At 38.3% G+C, this 15,350-nt stretch overlaps 2 protein-coding genes and 1 long non-coding RNA gene across 7 annotated transcripts in view; 1 reads left to right on the top strand and 2 right to left on the bottom strand.

The window, feature by feature from the left end:
- LOC113666008 (uncharacterized) overlaps nt 1-15,350 on the top strand; it is a 71,641-nt gene that overhangs the window by 1,877 nt on the left and 54,414 nt on the right. The window lies entirely within an intron of this gene.
- LOC149049389 (uncharacterized) lies at nt 511-1,672 on the bottom strand. Its single transcript, XR_016184861.1, has 2 exons — nt 1,540-1,672; nt 511-683 (listed from the first exon to the last, which is right to left on the bottom strand). It is a non-coding gene; the product is annotated as an uncharacterized LOC149049389 (long non-coding RNA).
- LOC149049388 (C-reactive protein-like) overlaps nt 10,439-15,350 on the bottom strand; it is an 8,177-nt gene continuing 3,265 nt past the window's right edge. The window contains exons 3-9 of one of the 3 annotated variants that reach the window (XM_089199868.1): nt 14,372-14,719; nt 13,859-14,002; nt 13,517-13,660; nt 12,482-12,646; nt 12,068-12,290; nt 11,816-11,946; nt 10,439-10,761 (exon numbers count right to left, since the gene is read on the bottom strand). In XM_089199868.1, coding sequence (XP_089055994.1) covers nt 10,511-10,761; nt 11,816-11,946; nt 12,068-12,290; nt 12,482-12,646; nt 13,517-13,660; nt 13,859-14,002; nt 14,372-14,459 — 1,146 coding nt within the window. In that variant the 5' untranslated portion in view covers nt 14,460-14,719 and the 3' untranslated portion in view covers nt 10,439-10,510. Of the gene's footprint in view, nt 10,762-11,815; nt 11,947-12,067; nt 12,291-12,481; nt 12,647-13,516; nt 13,661-13,858; nt 14,003-14,371; nt 15,212-15,350 lie in introns of those variants that run through there. The other 2 variants (XM_089199869.1, XM_089199867.1) reach the window with 2 other exon arrangements.

The raw sequence follows: 15,350 nt of genomic DNA, 5'->3' as shown, positions 1-15,350 counted from the left end.
ACCACATGCGATATCCACGTCTTTGAGCTTAGGTGATTTTGCAGATTTGTATGTAAACATAACTACGACCATGATTGCGTCGTGGCGTAGGTAAGTTAACCTTCTTGGCAAGAACCACTCTGCTTGATTTTCATTGGATATTGAAAGATCAGATTTGACACATCTAGTGCGCATCGCGGAGCCAAATTGAGCAATATATGAGAAGGCTGATTACCAGTCAAACTCCAGAAATTTGTTTTTCATACATCTAGAATTAACTCTTACTAACCAAGGTCAGTACGGACCGAGCTTTTCTGCTTGGAGTTATAGCCCCTTCGAAGCAGGCTGCACAGTGAAATACGACCCGCTAAATTGACCACTAATAGCGCACATACTGAATGAGGAATATGATAAATGTAATATATATTATCCACGAAAGAAGATTACATATAAGGGTCTTTTATCTTTTTTTCCCTAATCGTCCTTCACCATAACTGCACATAAACATCTTTCCTCAAACGTATGTCTTACCTTTCTGTGCCCCGCATAGCCTTTGTCCTGAAACATACAGCGTGATAAATATCAATAACAGGACCAGCAAGACAGTCATGGTGAGCAAACAAGCGATCTTCCAGTGCGCAGCTGTTACCCACCCCCTGTTAGTCTTCTGTCGCTGTTCTTCATCAATGCACAATGGTGCCATTCTGAAACGTAACGGGATGTTTACCTTGGTTTTATTAAACGTACGCAATACCAAAAGGAAATACAACAAAAAAGGATTCCTGATCGCAGTTGGTGAAAAATTTCGAGTTCTCTATGTAGTTTTCACATTTGAAAATGAAAGTATTAAGTCAACATTTTTTTATACAAATTTCAGTATTTGCCGTTTGTATATCCAAGAATCGAAACGACAATTGCAAACATCGTGCACCACTTTCACAAAGAGTTTTAACTCTTCACTCCTAACATAAGCAGGCATTAAATTGATCAAAATCCGAAATTCTCCCAGGTGAATGTCGGCAAAACTTGTTGACAGGCTTGGAGAATTGATACTATTTTTTCTAGTGCAGGAGGCGGCTGTTCACAGGCTAAGGTGTTGTTTTCACTGATGTTTTTCTTTTTTCTTCAGTTCGAAAGTTGATGTGAAACGGAACCAGTCATTCTTTTGGCTGCGTTATAAAAGATTAACGTATCAAATTACCAACACTGTGCGGCCAACAGTCCTTAATACTGACACAGCACTCGCCTGCTTTATATTGGTAATAGAGAAGTTTGAGTCACGTATCACAGACGATCCAAGTTGGCTAAAATCTTCATCGGCAAGTCATTCCGCCAAAATCCTCTAATGCCGCTCATTGGATTCGATTTTAAAAAAGCTAGACAACTGAATGCGATACTAACATACTGTTTTTGCGAATAGTTCCCCTAGTAAGACAGTTTTTTCAGAGTTGCAAAAAACATAACAAAACATAATATTAAACATTTAACTGCGAATCAAGGACAGCAAAGCCAACTTAATTAAATATTTTGCAAATAACGCAAGGAAAATTCAAAACCAACCTGAGGTATTGATTCTGGAGTGAAATGACAAAATAATTACAAGTTTTCACGTGCAAGGTCAAGATTCAACCGCACATCTCGTGTTCAAAATGGAATTTATCCCCAAATTCTAGCTGCAGCGGTTGTATGTCTTTCATCATCGAACCATTTCGAGAAACCATACCGATATCACGTGATGGATGTTTTCTTAGGACTGGACCATTCAGGAAAAGAGTTGAATCACGTGCAGATATGAAAACTGAAATGAGTACTTCGTCATTTTTAACTCGTTATTTGCGCGCATGCGCAAGAGCGAGTTGCAGATATGATGTGGAGAATGGCACTCGCTCGCTCGCTCGCTCGATTGGTCGATTCCTGTAAACTTTTTTTCAATTTTAGGCTTTTAAGTGCATTTGATAGTTTTTGGCGAGTAATAAACAAACGAAATGGCGACCTTTGTTGCTAAGAACAGTGGTGAGGTGAAAAAGAAGCCAATGATAATCTTAGAAGAGTTTATTTTTTTTTTTCGTTTTAGTTTCAACAAGCAGCGCTAGCGACTGGCAGGCGTGCGAGGATTCACACTGAAATAAGAGAACAACCTTCGTTTTCCATAAAATTGTAATTTACAATCCTTGAACTTGAAAACAATCCAAAGATTCATCAAAAATATCACTTACTCCGAAGCGCTCGGAGTTTTACAGGTGTTCAAAAGCTTTTTCTGTTATGGCGTGAGATTGGGGACAAAATCGATCATTATATTTCGTGTCATGTGTTTTTCCTGTGTGAAGCAACAGAAGGTGCCGGCGACTGACGAAATTACAGGTTAACACGAAAATCAAATAACACCTAAACAAACAATTGTAGCTACCGATTTCCAGTGAATTTTTAAAGAACAATTTTCTTTTAAGTTTCAAGACATTTTGAAGATTCTAAATATATATTACGTACCAAAATGCGAAACTCATACACCACAAAATGGATATATAGGCCTGAAATGAAATTCTATCTTGTTCTTGATTATACGTTGCCTAGCACGTGACCAAAATCTACCCAGGTGGAAATCCAAAATGACGGTGGCAGTCTTGGCTTAGTTATGTCACTCAAAACTCGTTCCCGTTTGTCTCATTTGATTAATTTTTTCTCGTTAAGACAGTATTGCCTTGATTTCCCAATATTTACAATGATAGACAGTAAATTTCACTTTTCAACCACATTTACTTCCAACCTTTTCTTTTGAAACAGAAACACAAATGATAAATGTATGTTATTTGCCGGCTGGGAGGTCCGTATGGTGAAAAACATTTCAAGACCGAGGTCACAGTTTTTCACCATACGGACCGACCCTTAGCCGGTAAATAACTTTTTTTTTTTAACATGACGAAATTCTTTCCGAAAGAACCCGAATGATTTAGGGCTGTAAATATGGCAAGATATTTCATAAACTGAACAATTTTTGAGCGAGTAAATGGTAGTTAAAATAGAGGTGATACAAATTAAAGAGAGATGCCTCACCGAAACATTTTCATTTCCGTAACGGTAAAGGTGATTTAAAAGGCTTCCAAACAAACTTTGAAACATTATTTTTACAAGTATCTGTCATAATCTGACACCTGTCAATTAGGGAGCGTATAAGAAATAAAAAAGCGCAAGAACATTTGAAAAACAACGGAACTAGTTTGGCTTGGACTGTCACGACAACGTTTTCTTCAAAAACGGTCAATGATCTAACGGAAAGTATTATTCACTCTTATCGACGATTCATTCATGAACGAAGATTTACCTCTGTTCATTAAGTAAACGGCGAGGAAAGTAAATGCGAGTAAATTCAATTTTTTTTTATTTTGAAGTTGTGAGTTTGTTCGTTTGTTTGCTGCGATCGCGTGTGTAAATCTGGTCTTTCCTCCACAAAAACTACATTCGAATGGCACACTCCAACGAAACAAACGGGGATTTAATGCGGCCTTTTCTCATTGAACTCCTTCAATTTCTATTGTGCAATTTACGGTACAAATGTCCAAATTGAACGGACTCGGAAAGACTCACCGAGAGCATGAATTAGTTGTAGAACTTAAATTAAAACTTCACTCGCTCTTTTACTGCGAACAAATTGTTTGAGAAAATTCAGATATTAAATTAATAAAAGTTACATCGTTTAGTTTAACTGTAACCAAATACTTCACGTTTTAACTTAGTATGTACTTTTTGTGAACGATTAAAATTAACTGCAGACGGTTCTTAGGCCGCTTGTCAACCAACGTAATTGACACCATTGCTTATACAAATCCATTCTGAAACCAAAATTTTTTTGTCGACCAAAGTGATTTGAGTCAGAGAAAACAGAGGATTCATAAGTTATTTATTGGCTTGAGGTTGTGACCGATGTGTTTGCTTAAAAATACTGCAAAGCCGGAAAAACGAGATATATTTATGAAAAATGGCAACGAAAGTTGGGATGTACTCGGCGACTCACGAAAGCGTTACCGTGGCCCGTGGGCAGAGATAGGAAAATACCAACCGGGTAAAGAACCAATCAGATTGCAGGATTCGTTACTGTGCCCTCTAAAAAAAAATAAATGTTTAAAATACATGACATCATTCTCCCTTGTCAAATGTAATAGCATGATCATTTCAATTGTAATGCCTTCTTATCCCAACGTTACTGAACTGAACTGAACTACTCCTCGTACTCTAAATATGACAATCAACCACAAAATTCCCTAAACCAGATAACCTTAAACATAATCCAAGAAATTAGATAAGTGATCTGTCAATTCACGAGTTTGCTCACAGAGCACTTTGATTGTGTCTAGTGCGTAACACCTAGACACCTTGCAAAAGCGGTAAGAGATTGAGTGTCAACAAATGACATAATGCTTTATTGGTTTTTGTAGCTTACTGCTTAAAGAGGCGTAAACTGCTATGGTGTCTTTCTGAGTAACAGAATCGAGCCCACAATGAACTCTGCCAATTTTGATCCGATATTCCCCGATCTTAACTCCTTTTTGAATCTACGGACTTCTGTGAAGTCGTAGATACGATACTATCCAGAGTGTAAGTCCTTCCGTATGTCCATAACAATGGAAACCTGCGGATAATGCTCGGAATTCAGTTCGGTCTTCTCCAATACCGTTCGAATTTCGTATCTCGCGTCAGCGATCGTGATCGCAATTTTTTGTCTCCTGCAGGTTTTGCGTCGCATTGCTGCGATTCTTTGCTCCGCCAAGGGAATATTTGCCCGCCCCAAAGGAGTTTAGCTGTCGTATTGCTGCGATTATTTGTTCCGCGATTGATTTTTTTAGTCAAAAATCGAAATGAAAGATTAAAATCGCTAAATATTCTCGCATGTGTGCAAATAGCATGTGGATCAAATTTCAAAGTGAACTAGACCCTGTGAGCAGGGTAACTGGGATACCTGGATGGTACTGGATCCTTGGAATCAAGTGTAATGATACTACGGGTGTCGGATTAGTATACTGAAATAGTGAGCTCAAGTCTGGCTAAGGGCATACACCTATTTCAAAATATAGACATGCTATGCATGCAAGAGTTATTTTTTGTAGGGTGGGTGGATTACTTGTGGTCTACATTCTTACAAAAGGAAAGAAGAGTATTAACGTGGAAAAGAACGAAAATGTCGAATTACCTCACACACAGGTATTTTGTGGTAGATTATGTGTTATGCGAATAAATGTAACCAAAAATAAACTGTATTGGTGCCACAGATACCTGTTAGTACAAAATGCAGACAGCAGACCGAATACAAAATATAGACTGGAGACTGCAGAGTGGGTACAAAATGCAGACTGAGAATCTGAAGAGTTTTTACGTCTGGTAAATAATAACATGTCATCTTACAGCTTACCGAGCGTCACGCAATCGCTTTTCCTCGATCAGCCTTCACGATTATTTGCACTATTGTGGAAAATCCCTGGCCCATTTCTTGATGAAAATCGATCGTAACATAATTTCAAGCCTTCAATATACTCTTCTTACTTTGTGCGCGAGTTGGTAAGTGTGATGTCTGTACAGATTTTACCAACGTAATAAAAGTAGATGAGGTGAATAACAGTGATGGTAAAGCAAGCTTAAAACGGCAGAAATCACCAGAAACTACAACGGATACACAGTTCGCGACTCAATCTGGTCCAAAATTACCGCTCAATAACATCTTTTAGTGTGGATTGGCCGCGAACAATACGACTTGTGTATGCGTCTGTAAGTATTTCGAGCGTTTGCGCTATAATGCTTCAGGTGATCGTAATCCAAACACGTTAAAATACAAAACGATCGACAAAAGAGTTTTCTAAGCAAAAATCTCGTGCTCGTCATGTGACCCGGACCTGTCCGTGCATGACAACGTCAATCATCATCAAGATAACACGTGATCAGCATGCGAACACCTTCACCCTCATTGGATCACAGTTAGTTGTCATGGTGTTGAGGGCCCAATGACCTCTGGGTACTATTGCGCAATTTTTCCATTTTGTGGCGGAGGAAAAAAAAAAAAAAAAAAAAGACGACAAAAAAACAAAGGCATTTTATTACTGGGCTACCACAGGTATCCCAGTAATTATGCATATTTTTTTCGTGTGTGAGAAAATCTCAAGTTTCATGGTATTTATAAATAGGAAGCAAGAGGAAAACATCGCCAGAAATCAAGGACATTTCGAGAACGCTGACAATTATCAGCGGTATATCGTATTACACTCCGGAACAATAGAGTATCAAGAGAATTCAATATGGCGGCGATCACGGCTCGATCTGCAAAGAAGAGTGTTTCGTACCATGAGTTATACAATTTGAGCACCGCAGATCTTCTATTTGATAAAAAGAAAAAGAAAAGAAGACCTGCAAGTAAATCTTTGGGATTTTTCGAGGCAGAGCGTTGACATGATGTCCGAATTTTGATTTGCTTTAATTTAATTTTCGCGCTAACAACACTAAATTTGCATTCAATGCTTGGCATATTTTTATTCCGAAAAAGACCTGAGAACTAATTTATTTCCCTGCAAGATCATAAACAAATAGGGCCGACAATTCGAAGATCAGCGTTGCTCGTGTTTAACTATTTCAGTCATAGTTTTCAACATGGCGTCTCGTCACTTACTCAACATGGAAAATAGGGGATATTCTGGCGCGTTGGGAAGTTTCTTGATGGGAGGAAATGGCAATTTTACAGGATATTTGGACGCTTCGAACTCTGTAGCAGTCAATTCGATCGAGAGCAGTTGACTTTATTGATGCACTTTCCTGTAATAGGCGAGTGTTTGGGATAAAAAACGACGGATTTTGAAGAACTGTATGGCGACCTAGGTCAATGATCAATGACAAAAAAACTGGCTCGGGAAGTAAGTGGTTTTTATTTATCGAGTCCCTGTGAGGTTTGATGAATACTATCTCGATCGAGAGCAGACGGGACCATGAGCTCCTGATTGTTATATTTTAGAAATTTTACAAATTTCCATACAGTTTCTTATATTATTTGGACGCCATTGTGGACGAAATTCGCAAGCGCGGCCTCCATCTTGTCTAATATTTCTGCCGATGATGACCAAGAGATATTTCGGGACGACAGTTTTATTCAAAGCAATTCTTGATTTGCTGTTATAAGCGAAAAACGTTCGAATTTCTTACAATTCTTAAAATTCAGCATGCTTAGATCGTTGTTTCGTTGACTTCACGGCAAGAAATTGCGTAGCGTTATGATGAAAATTCTGAAAGTACTACAATTTGACGCAAAATCTTCTATTAAACAAAACTTTTTGAACACGTAATATTTACCGACCAATGGAGTCGTCAAATTGTCGCTAGGCCCTGCTTGAATTTCGAAAGTTGGGTATTCGGTTTACAGCCACAATTCGCATCGCTTTAGAGAACCGTTGTGTCGTTGACTCGAGAGTTTGTTCTGTCACCTTTAAGACCTTGACGTCCATTATTTTCCAAACAGAGTATTCTGTAGCATTCCTACTTTATATGCTGAGTTCCACAAGGTCTAACTCGATCGCAAAGGAACGAAAAATCCGACTTAAATATTTTGAAGGTCGGCCGTTTCATTTTCAAATATTTGATCATTTAGAGTGAACGCATAGAATAATGCCCCTTTAATACCCCTTAAAGCCATCAACATATTTTTGCAAACGAAGGATTCTGATTGGTTTTTTTATCTCCTAACGATAGAGGAAGTTTGGGGACAAAAATTCTACTTAGTAAGGGAGGTAGGGGCAGTTACGGGTGGTTCAGGTGTCAATGTGTTAGCATATTATATTTATACTCATAATATATTTGTTTCGTTCATCGCGGAGCTTGCATTTTTGGTTGCACTATATCTTGAGTTGTGAGTAATTTCTAGTGTCGTTTTAGGGCGGTTAAATATGGTATTCTAAGTAATAACAGGTGCAGTGAGCTATATGCAGTCATCGACTGCCTATTTTTTGTGAAGTTTACAGTACGTGTCAAGCTACATGAGGTAAGCGATCATCGCGTAACACAAATTTTACGAGAATGCGTAACCAGTGAAGTGGCGTAACCACTTGGATATTTAGTCATAAGATCTGTCGTGTTAAGGCGGAAATCCTTATTTGGTGAGCAAAACTCCGAAGGCAAACAAAGGAATATTCGGAATCGAAGAAGAAAAAGTTGTAGAAGACAATGTGCTTTGTCAACTGTCGCGTTTTAAGGGGGGACTGAGGTGGCGAGGAAAGTTTATCATTTGGCCAGTAAACCAAACTTTTCTAAGATACTCATACCTGCTCTCGCCTTTATAATTGATCTTTTGTAGTTTGTTAATCGTCACTTTGCTGTTAATCGACACGTGGTTAGCACCGGCCATAAGGTTAGTGTAGAGTTAACAGATTTTACGACTTTATTTTCTGCACGAGGATCCACCCCCCAATTACCAAGACATTGTATAGTTTTGTATTTTCCTTTCGTTTTAACTTTTAGATTCTCTGAAGTCGTTTAATCTTAATTTCATTTTGCAAGCCTTTTATTGGAACGCCCCAAATATGCGCGAAAAGTCGTCGCAAATTGTATCTAAATTGTATCTATCTTTGTTTTACAGAACTAAATATTTGATGGAAATTCACATGTTGAAATCTGTGCGATTTATTCATATCAAAATGGGGTGACCGCCTAATAGAGGTGAAAATGATACAAAGGGGCAAACAAAACTCTCGGGACTTTGAAAAACGACCACTTGATACGGGGTGACCGCTTCATACAGTGCTGCTTAATACAGTTCGACTGTACGTTTTTGTCAGTTATCCACCAACAAGCAGAACTCTTGTTGCGATGGTTCCCTGTACAAGACTGCTTTTACTTACATGTGACATCTGTAATTCATAACTTTTTTATTATCTGCTGAGCCAGAGGTAAAAGAGGGAGGCCTAAAATTAGTTATCACAGGCTATATTCACAAACTGTTTTATCGTTTGAATCCAACTGGAATTAAGATAGAACTGTAAAAGCTGTCTTTTGCTTCAAATCAGTCACAAAGAAACGAACAGGATTGTTTATATATTTGCTCCAAAAGTGTGCCAGTGTCAAAAACAACATGTGTTACGTGCAAAAAATACTTGTTTCCCTACAGTAAAACAGTTAATACCAGCCTTTTTATTTAATACTATCTCTCCAGCAGAAACACAGTGGATCAATTTGCATATTGAGAAAACTCGGAACTCAGTCTAATTGTTAAAAAGGCTATGAAAAACTTCTTTGAAAACTACTGCACTTTGGTACACCTATGAAACCACTGACATCCATTCAGCATACCTTCAAGGTAGACCTATAGCGCAGTACAGCAGTAAGCATGCAATTTCATCTTCCACTAGACAAACGTTTGCAGCGCGGACCGGCTTTTCATAATAGAACCTTCCTTTATCTCGAATCGTAGGTCATTTTTTGCTGCCATTAAATCTACAACATCACAAAAAAAGCCCGAACGAAGCAATGAGTTGTAAAAAAGTATTGAGAAGCAGCCACAAATATCAAGAAAAGATAAAAACCAAGCGACTCTTAAGCGAACATGGCGGCAGAAAGAAGTCCTCAATAAGGCTGAGTCATGAAATAAACTAAGGGAACATTTATTAATCACAATGTATTTTGACAAATGTCAACTAAACAAGTTTTAAGTTTTTTCGAGACGACAATAACGCATTCTTATGATATCAAACAAAACAGCTATTCGTTCACTGGAGTTGTTCATTAATTATAAAGTTTTCAGTGGGCGATCTATCGTTTACTTTTATTCATAGTTCTTGATTTATTAATTGCACTGAAGAAAGTTTTGTCGAAAAACCTGAATGAGTTTTGTTGCCCGTCAATAAACAGAAATCAATCCTGTATACTGGTTATCATTTTTAAGTCAATAAGAAAGCCTCAGTACGGCCAATAGCTATAGTTTAAACTTGAATCGTGTTTCGAACCCGTTACGACAGTCAAGCGTTGTTCAAATAAATTAGATGCGAACATAGGCGTCGTGAAATATCATATCCACGATAAACATGTTCCAAATCATTTAAGTATCTCGCAGAGAATCAAAGTCTGAGTAAGCTCATTTTCATAACAAAAATTGAGCAAGTTATTTGTTATTTGATCCAAGGGAAGTCGGCAAAATAGCCAAATAGGGAGTGAGCAATATCTTTATCATGCGTTCGGAAGTTTGCATTTTGCAACTTTGCAACTTTTCAACCAGCGAGAACAACAATGATATTAAAAAACCGACACAAACATAAAAGGAGACGGTAAAACAGGCAAACTGTTTATGGCACGAGAAAACACGTCTTCACGGTGCGAATGGTTTTTGTTTTGCATCTCATCAGTTGATAGGAAAACCAAATCAAGACATTCCCAAGTTACTTTCCACACTCATTGGTAGGATAAAAAAAGAAAAGATGCGGGCACACATCAGATTATCAACAAAGAGTTTTCAAAGGTTGTTTTTAATGTAACATCCTTCACAATGTTCACAAATCATATCATGGATGTTTTCACTTCAGCACGATGGCTTAATTATCTTCACTGAGCCCTTGATGTGAGCTTTGAACTCGCGCCACTGAAACACGTTGCCCACCCCTGTAAGGCACGACTTTGACATGCGTGCGATTTCTTGGTCTTTTATGACGTGATCCCAAATGTTGACACCTGTCATTTCACCGATGAAAGATTGATGGGCTTCAAATTTTCCCCCCTTTGAGTCTTGCTCCTGCCCTAGTACCAGGGATCCATTTGCACGAATCATGTGACCTGTGGGGACATTAACAGGAAATTAAGGAAAAAGATAAATTCACCAGTTAAAAAAGATTCAACTTTATCTTTTGCTTTGATTAAGATTAAGATCTCTGAAGGAAATGATAAAAAGCTGAAAAGTGAGTACATTCTTTCCTTTTTTTTAATTTTCCTAATCAATAATTTACCGAATAAGTGAGTCATGTTGCTCTATTTGTTCCAATCTCCGCATTACTCTTTGGGAACTACGCACTTTATCTTTAAGTGACTAACATAACGTACACTGTAGCATTTAAGTGATAAATTTCATAATCGTTTATCAAGTAATTTCACCATCACAGTCACGTGCATTTTTGCCAAGGTTTTTGCATGTTTTTCAAGTATTTCTTTTTTGGCATCAGTGATCATTACCTCGTCAGAGTTTGTCAGATATATTTTCCTTGTTTTGCGCATTTCTCAGTTTCTCGAGTATCCTTAGTCTTCTTTCGCCTTTTTCAGCTTCTTAGGGTGGTTTTTCTCAGCGTTACTCACAGATCACATATAGAGCATTCAGGAGGGAATTTTTCACTAATCGTTTCTTCTCCGCAGAAGGCAGTTTAGTTCACAACGCAATTATTTGCGGTTAGTGTCCGGGACAATTTTACGCAGTTTCCTCTCAGGGAGATTCGCTTACAGTGTCCGTTAAAATGTAAATGCAAACTGGGTTTTTCGGAGTGAAATCAGAAACAGAGAACTGACAACATTCAATAGACAGCATACAATAGCTGACAACATTCAATAGTCAACAGCAAACATTGGTTTAGGTAGCTTCTCTGAAGAAAACAACCTTTTAACTGACCGTGTTTAACGAAACAGCTTTAAGAGATGTTTAAGCTTTGTTTTGTATGGAGTACAAGTCTATCTTCGTCTATCTATAACTACTTTTAAGTCTACGTGTACTTTGTAATTCGTTTATTCAAATCAATCTTGTGGAATCCTGGCGGTTTTGTCATTTCGGCCGCCTCGTATTAGCAGTTACACACACGAAACAATTAATACTATTGTACGGACCATTACTAAAAGAAGAATTTACCTGTTTGGAAACTTTTACCAGAAGCGGCAACCGAACCATCTCGAAATAATTTCCATGATCCACTGGTATTCTCCCATGTGAGGCAGATATGATGCCACTTTCCATCATTGGCGGATACAGAACGAGGAGCTCTAAAATTAGCAGCAAAACGCGAGAAGTGTACTTTGAGTATTTTAAAGTTTACAGCAACATTAAATCAAAATAACTGTTGGGAAAAATAACAGGACAAAACTTCAGATGAAATACCCAAACCTTTCATGGTCGTTGATGTAGATCCTAAATAGTCTATAGTCAGTCAGGAGAAGCTCGTTGTTTTCTCCAGATACAGCATAGCTCAGGAGTGTTCCTTCATTTCTAGTATCAGCGGTTTTCATCCACAGACAAACCGTTACAGCTGACAGGTTTGGCATGCCACGTGTGACGATGACGTAATCACTGGTTCCTCTCTGCGGAAATTGCAGAGCGTATCCTGCAACTGAAGAATTACTCAGTTCTTTTTTATTTGTCAACACCGCTTTCTTCTCTGATTGTACCATGATTATTTTTACATCATAATAGTTGATAGGCTAGCTAGGGTGATGCGAGTTTCCATAGGAAGTTAAAGCAAAATCAAGCATTCCTACATTTCTTACAACACACAAGTGAAATTATTTTAAAGATGCATACCTGGCATAGCCAATGCCTTTATCGTTTCAGACGTGTTCTTAAATTGCAAAGAGAGCTCTTCGATTGACTTAATCACGACATCCAGTTTCCTTACGACACTTTTGTTAAACGAGTGAGGACTTGTGTACCACGCCTCGATTGTCTTGTTAATGAGAGCCAGTCTTCCTGAAGAAATTGAGACATACACAAAGATCTTTCAATAATAAATGTGTAGGACAAAAAACATTGATTCATGGTGTGAATTCGAAATGTCAAAAAAGAAAGTTTTTCAAACAAATTTCGATTCTTACGGAATCAAAATGAATTTCACAATGAGATTATCGCTGTTTCCAAGTATCATTTTCAAGTTACACTGCCCTACGTGATTGTAATTTTCATATAATTTACAAAGTGGTATTGAAGGTTATCTGTGTAAGGAAAAGATATCTGAGATTTTCCATGAACTGAGATTTTGACACGCAAGTATATTTAAATGAAATTAAATCGAACTGTCAAATAAATCTTTTACACTTTTGAAAGTCTGCTTTCAGGAAACAATGTCGGTGTTGATAGAAGGTTTGTGTGGAATACATTCGAAGAAATGAAGCCAAAGATCACTAAGTCATTCGCAAGCAAAGGTTAGATGCGATCGGATTGCGTTACATCACATCCTTGAACATACTTTAGATGCGTACTTTCCACTTGCATATTGGTAAAATTTTCGTGCTTCAAATTGGCGTTTTACATCGTTTTTATATGACCTCTTTTCTGTGGAACCTGTCTTACGTGGGCCCCCCCCCCCCCCCAGCCATTTTTCGTAGGTGACCACCTAATACAGGTTTAACTGTGTAGGAAAATGATGTCACAAGGGAGGATTGGTGACTCAACGTGAACAGCCACAAGTAGGAGAAATGTTCATCATTGAGTCAGACTTGTTTTTCGTTTTGCATCTTCTTGTTTGAGAGAGAGGCCCAAGTTTCCTTCATAGACCAATCACAAACCGCAGTAAAGCAAAGCAATACAACCCAAGTTGAAAATCAATGTAAATATGCATACCTTTAATTTCCAAAGTAGTCGTCCTTTCAGACATGTTCATAACATTCACGTTTACTAAATCCAGTTTTCTTTCCATATTGGTGCCCAGGGAGTCGAGGCGTTTGGACAAAGCTTCAATGGCTTTGAAGATTGAGTCCTGGTTATCTGTAGATAATCGCGACAAAAAAAGCTAAAATGACCGATCACACACCTAGGTGGTACAAAGAAAAATTGTGAAATTCCACCATCAAACCTTGTAGAAAAGGCTTCCGTTTCACTGCCTTCAGTTTCTTCAAAGACGTTAAATGAGCAGTGAAATAAGAGTGCAGATGCACACGCATACACACGACTTAAAGTGCATACCTTGTATTTCCAAAGCAGTTGTCCTCTGAGATGCGTTCTTAACATATGCATTTACTAAATCCAGTTTTCTTCCCATATTTACGTCCAATGAGTCAAGACGTTTGGACAATGCTTCAAAAGCTTTGTACATTAAGTCCATCTTTTCTGTAGACAATCATGACAAATAGAAAAGGATTTTAAGACAAGCGATTAGCCATTTAAGTGCCAAAGACAAAGGACAAACTGGGTTTCCCGGTGAGGATTCTAGCCCATCCTATTGCAGCCCAAATACTCCAGCAGCTGTAATGCAAACATTAAAGTTCTGTAAAGTTTTGTCAAATTATCCAGTTTTCCCAAAGACGAGTTAACACATCTGACCTAAAACTGATTTCTTAAAACAAGGAAGGCTGGTTTACCAACTTAGAGCAGGCACATCTATGTGGATGACAACAACGACCTCCACACCAGCTATGACCTTTTCACCAATCAAAACCTCATTAAAGAAACACCACCACAAGTTCTAAATATACATACCTTGCATTTCCAAGACCGTTGTCCTTTGAGACGGCAAAGGGGGGGGAGGGGGGGGTTGGTAGCGGATGTGTTGCATTGACTGATGCATGATAGTTGCGCAAGAACCGCATTAATTGGCGCGGGAATGCCCAAGTGAGTCAAAGAAGAGAAAATGCAGGTCATCGGCAAGACGTTTCAATCGCAAGAAGCTTAAAAATTCCTTTCCATAAGAAGCTGCAAGGGGTAATTAATGCAACTATGAACTGCCAACAGCAATGAGAAGTTGTTTCGCAACATTTTGGTAACTTCCCAACTTATGCGTCACCAACGAGTGGTTGATCAGCGTAACAGATGCTGACCCAAACATTTCTATTGAGAATGGAGATAAGATATAGTCTCTGAGATAATGTGCGCGCAGTACAAGCCAATTTTTTGGTGCGTAAATTTCCAGGACTACCCGCTAAAATCTAAATGGAGAGAATGGCCAAAATGATTCGCTAATTTTACCATAGTTACTCTTTCGCGTAGGTGGGAAAATAAGAGTCTGAATATTTTGTTTTCTTCCTGATGTGCTATGAAAAGAGCTCTTAACTGGATTTAACTTGTTTCGAATTGCTTTCTACTTTCGTCATTTAAACCTTCTTTATGAGAATAAAAATCGTTCACAGAACAGGTGAAACCACTTTATCCTCTCTCGGTAAGACACACTGAGGAGATAAGGCAAAAATATATTACAAATCTCGTTCTTTCGATCCGCGCATTATGTTCTGTTCCTCGGTTTCGCCTTTGTGACTGATGGCTCACGTGCTTTGCGCTCGGCCCATGAGTCAAGAATAGAAAATAACTCTTAGTATGGACCCCAGATACGGTTAGAAATAAGATGTATATTTTCTGCGACTTCATAGGGGTGATTTCACATGGCCGTGTAAATCTTTCACTCGCTTGCTCGAAACGGTTTCCTCCACGAACGTTCTGATACCAAAAACTCTAATACAGGAAC

The sequence above is a fragment of the Pocillopora damicornis genome, chromosome 3, assembly GCF_964200805.1.
Source record: "Pocillopora damicornis chromosome 3, jaPocDami1.2, whole genome shotgun sequence".
NCBI classification, from domain to species: Eukaryota; Metazoa; Cnidaria; class Anthozoa; order Scleractinia; family Pocilloporidae; genus Pocillopora; species Pocillopora damicornis.
This window is presented reverse-complemented; position numbering and strand designations above follow the sequence as displayed.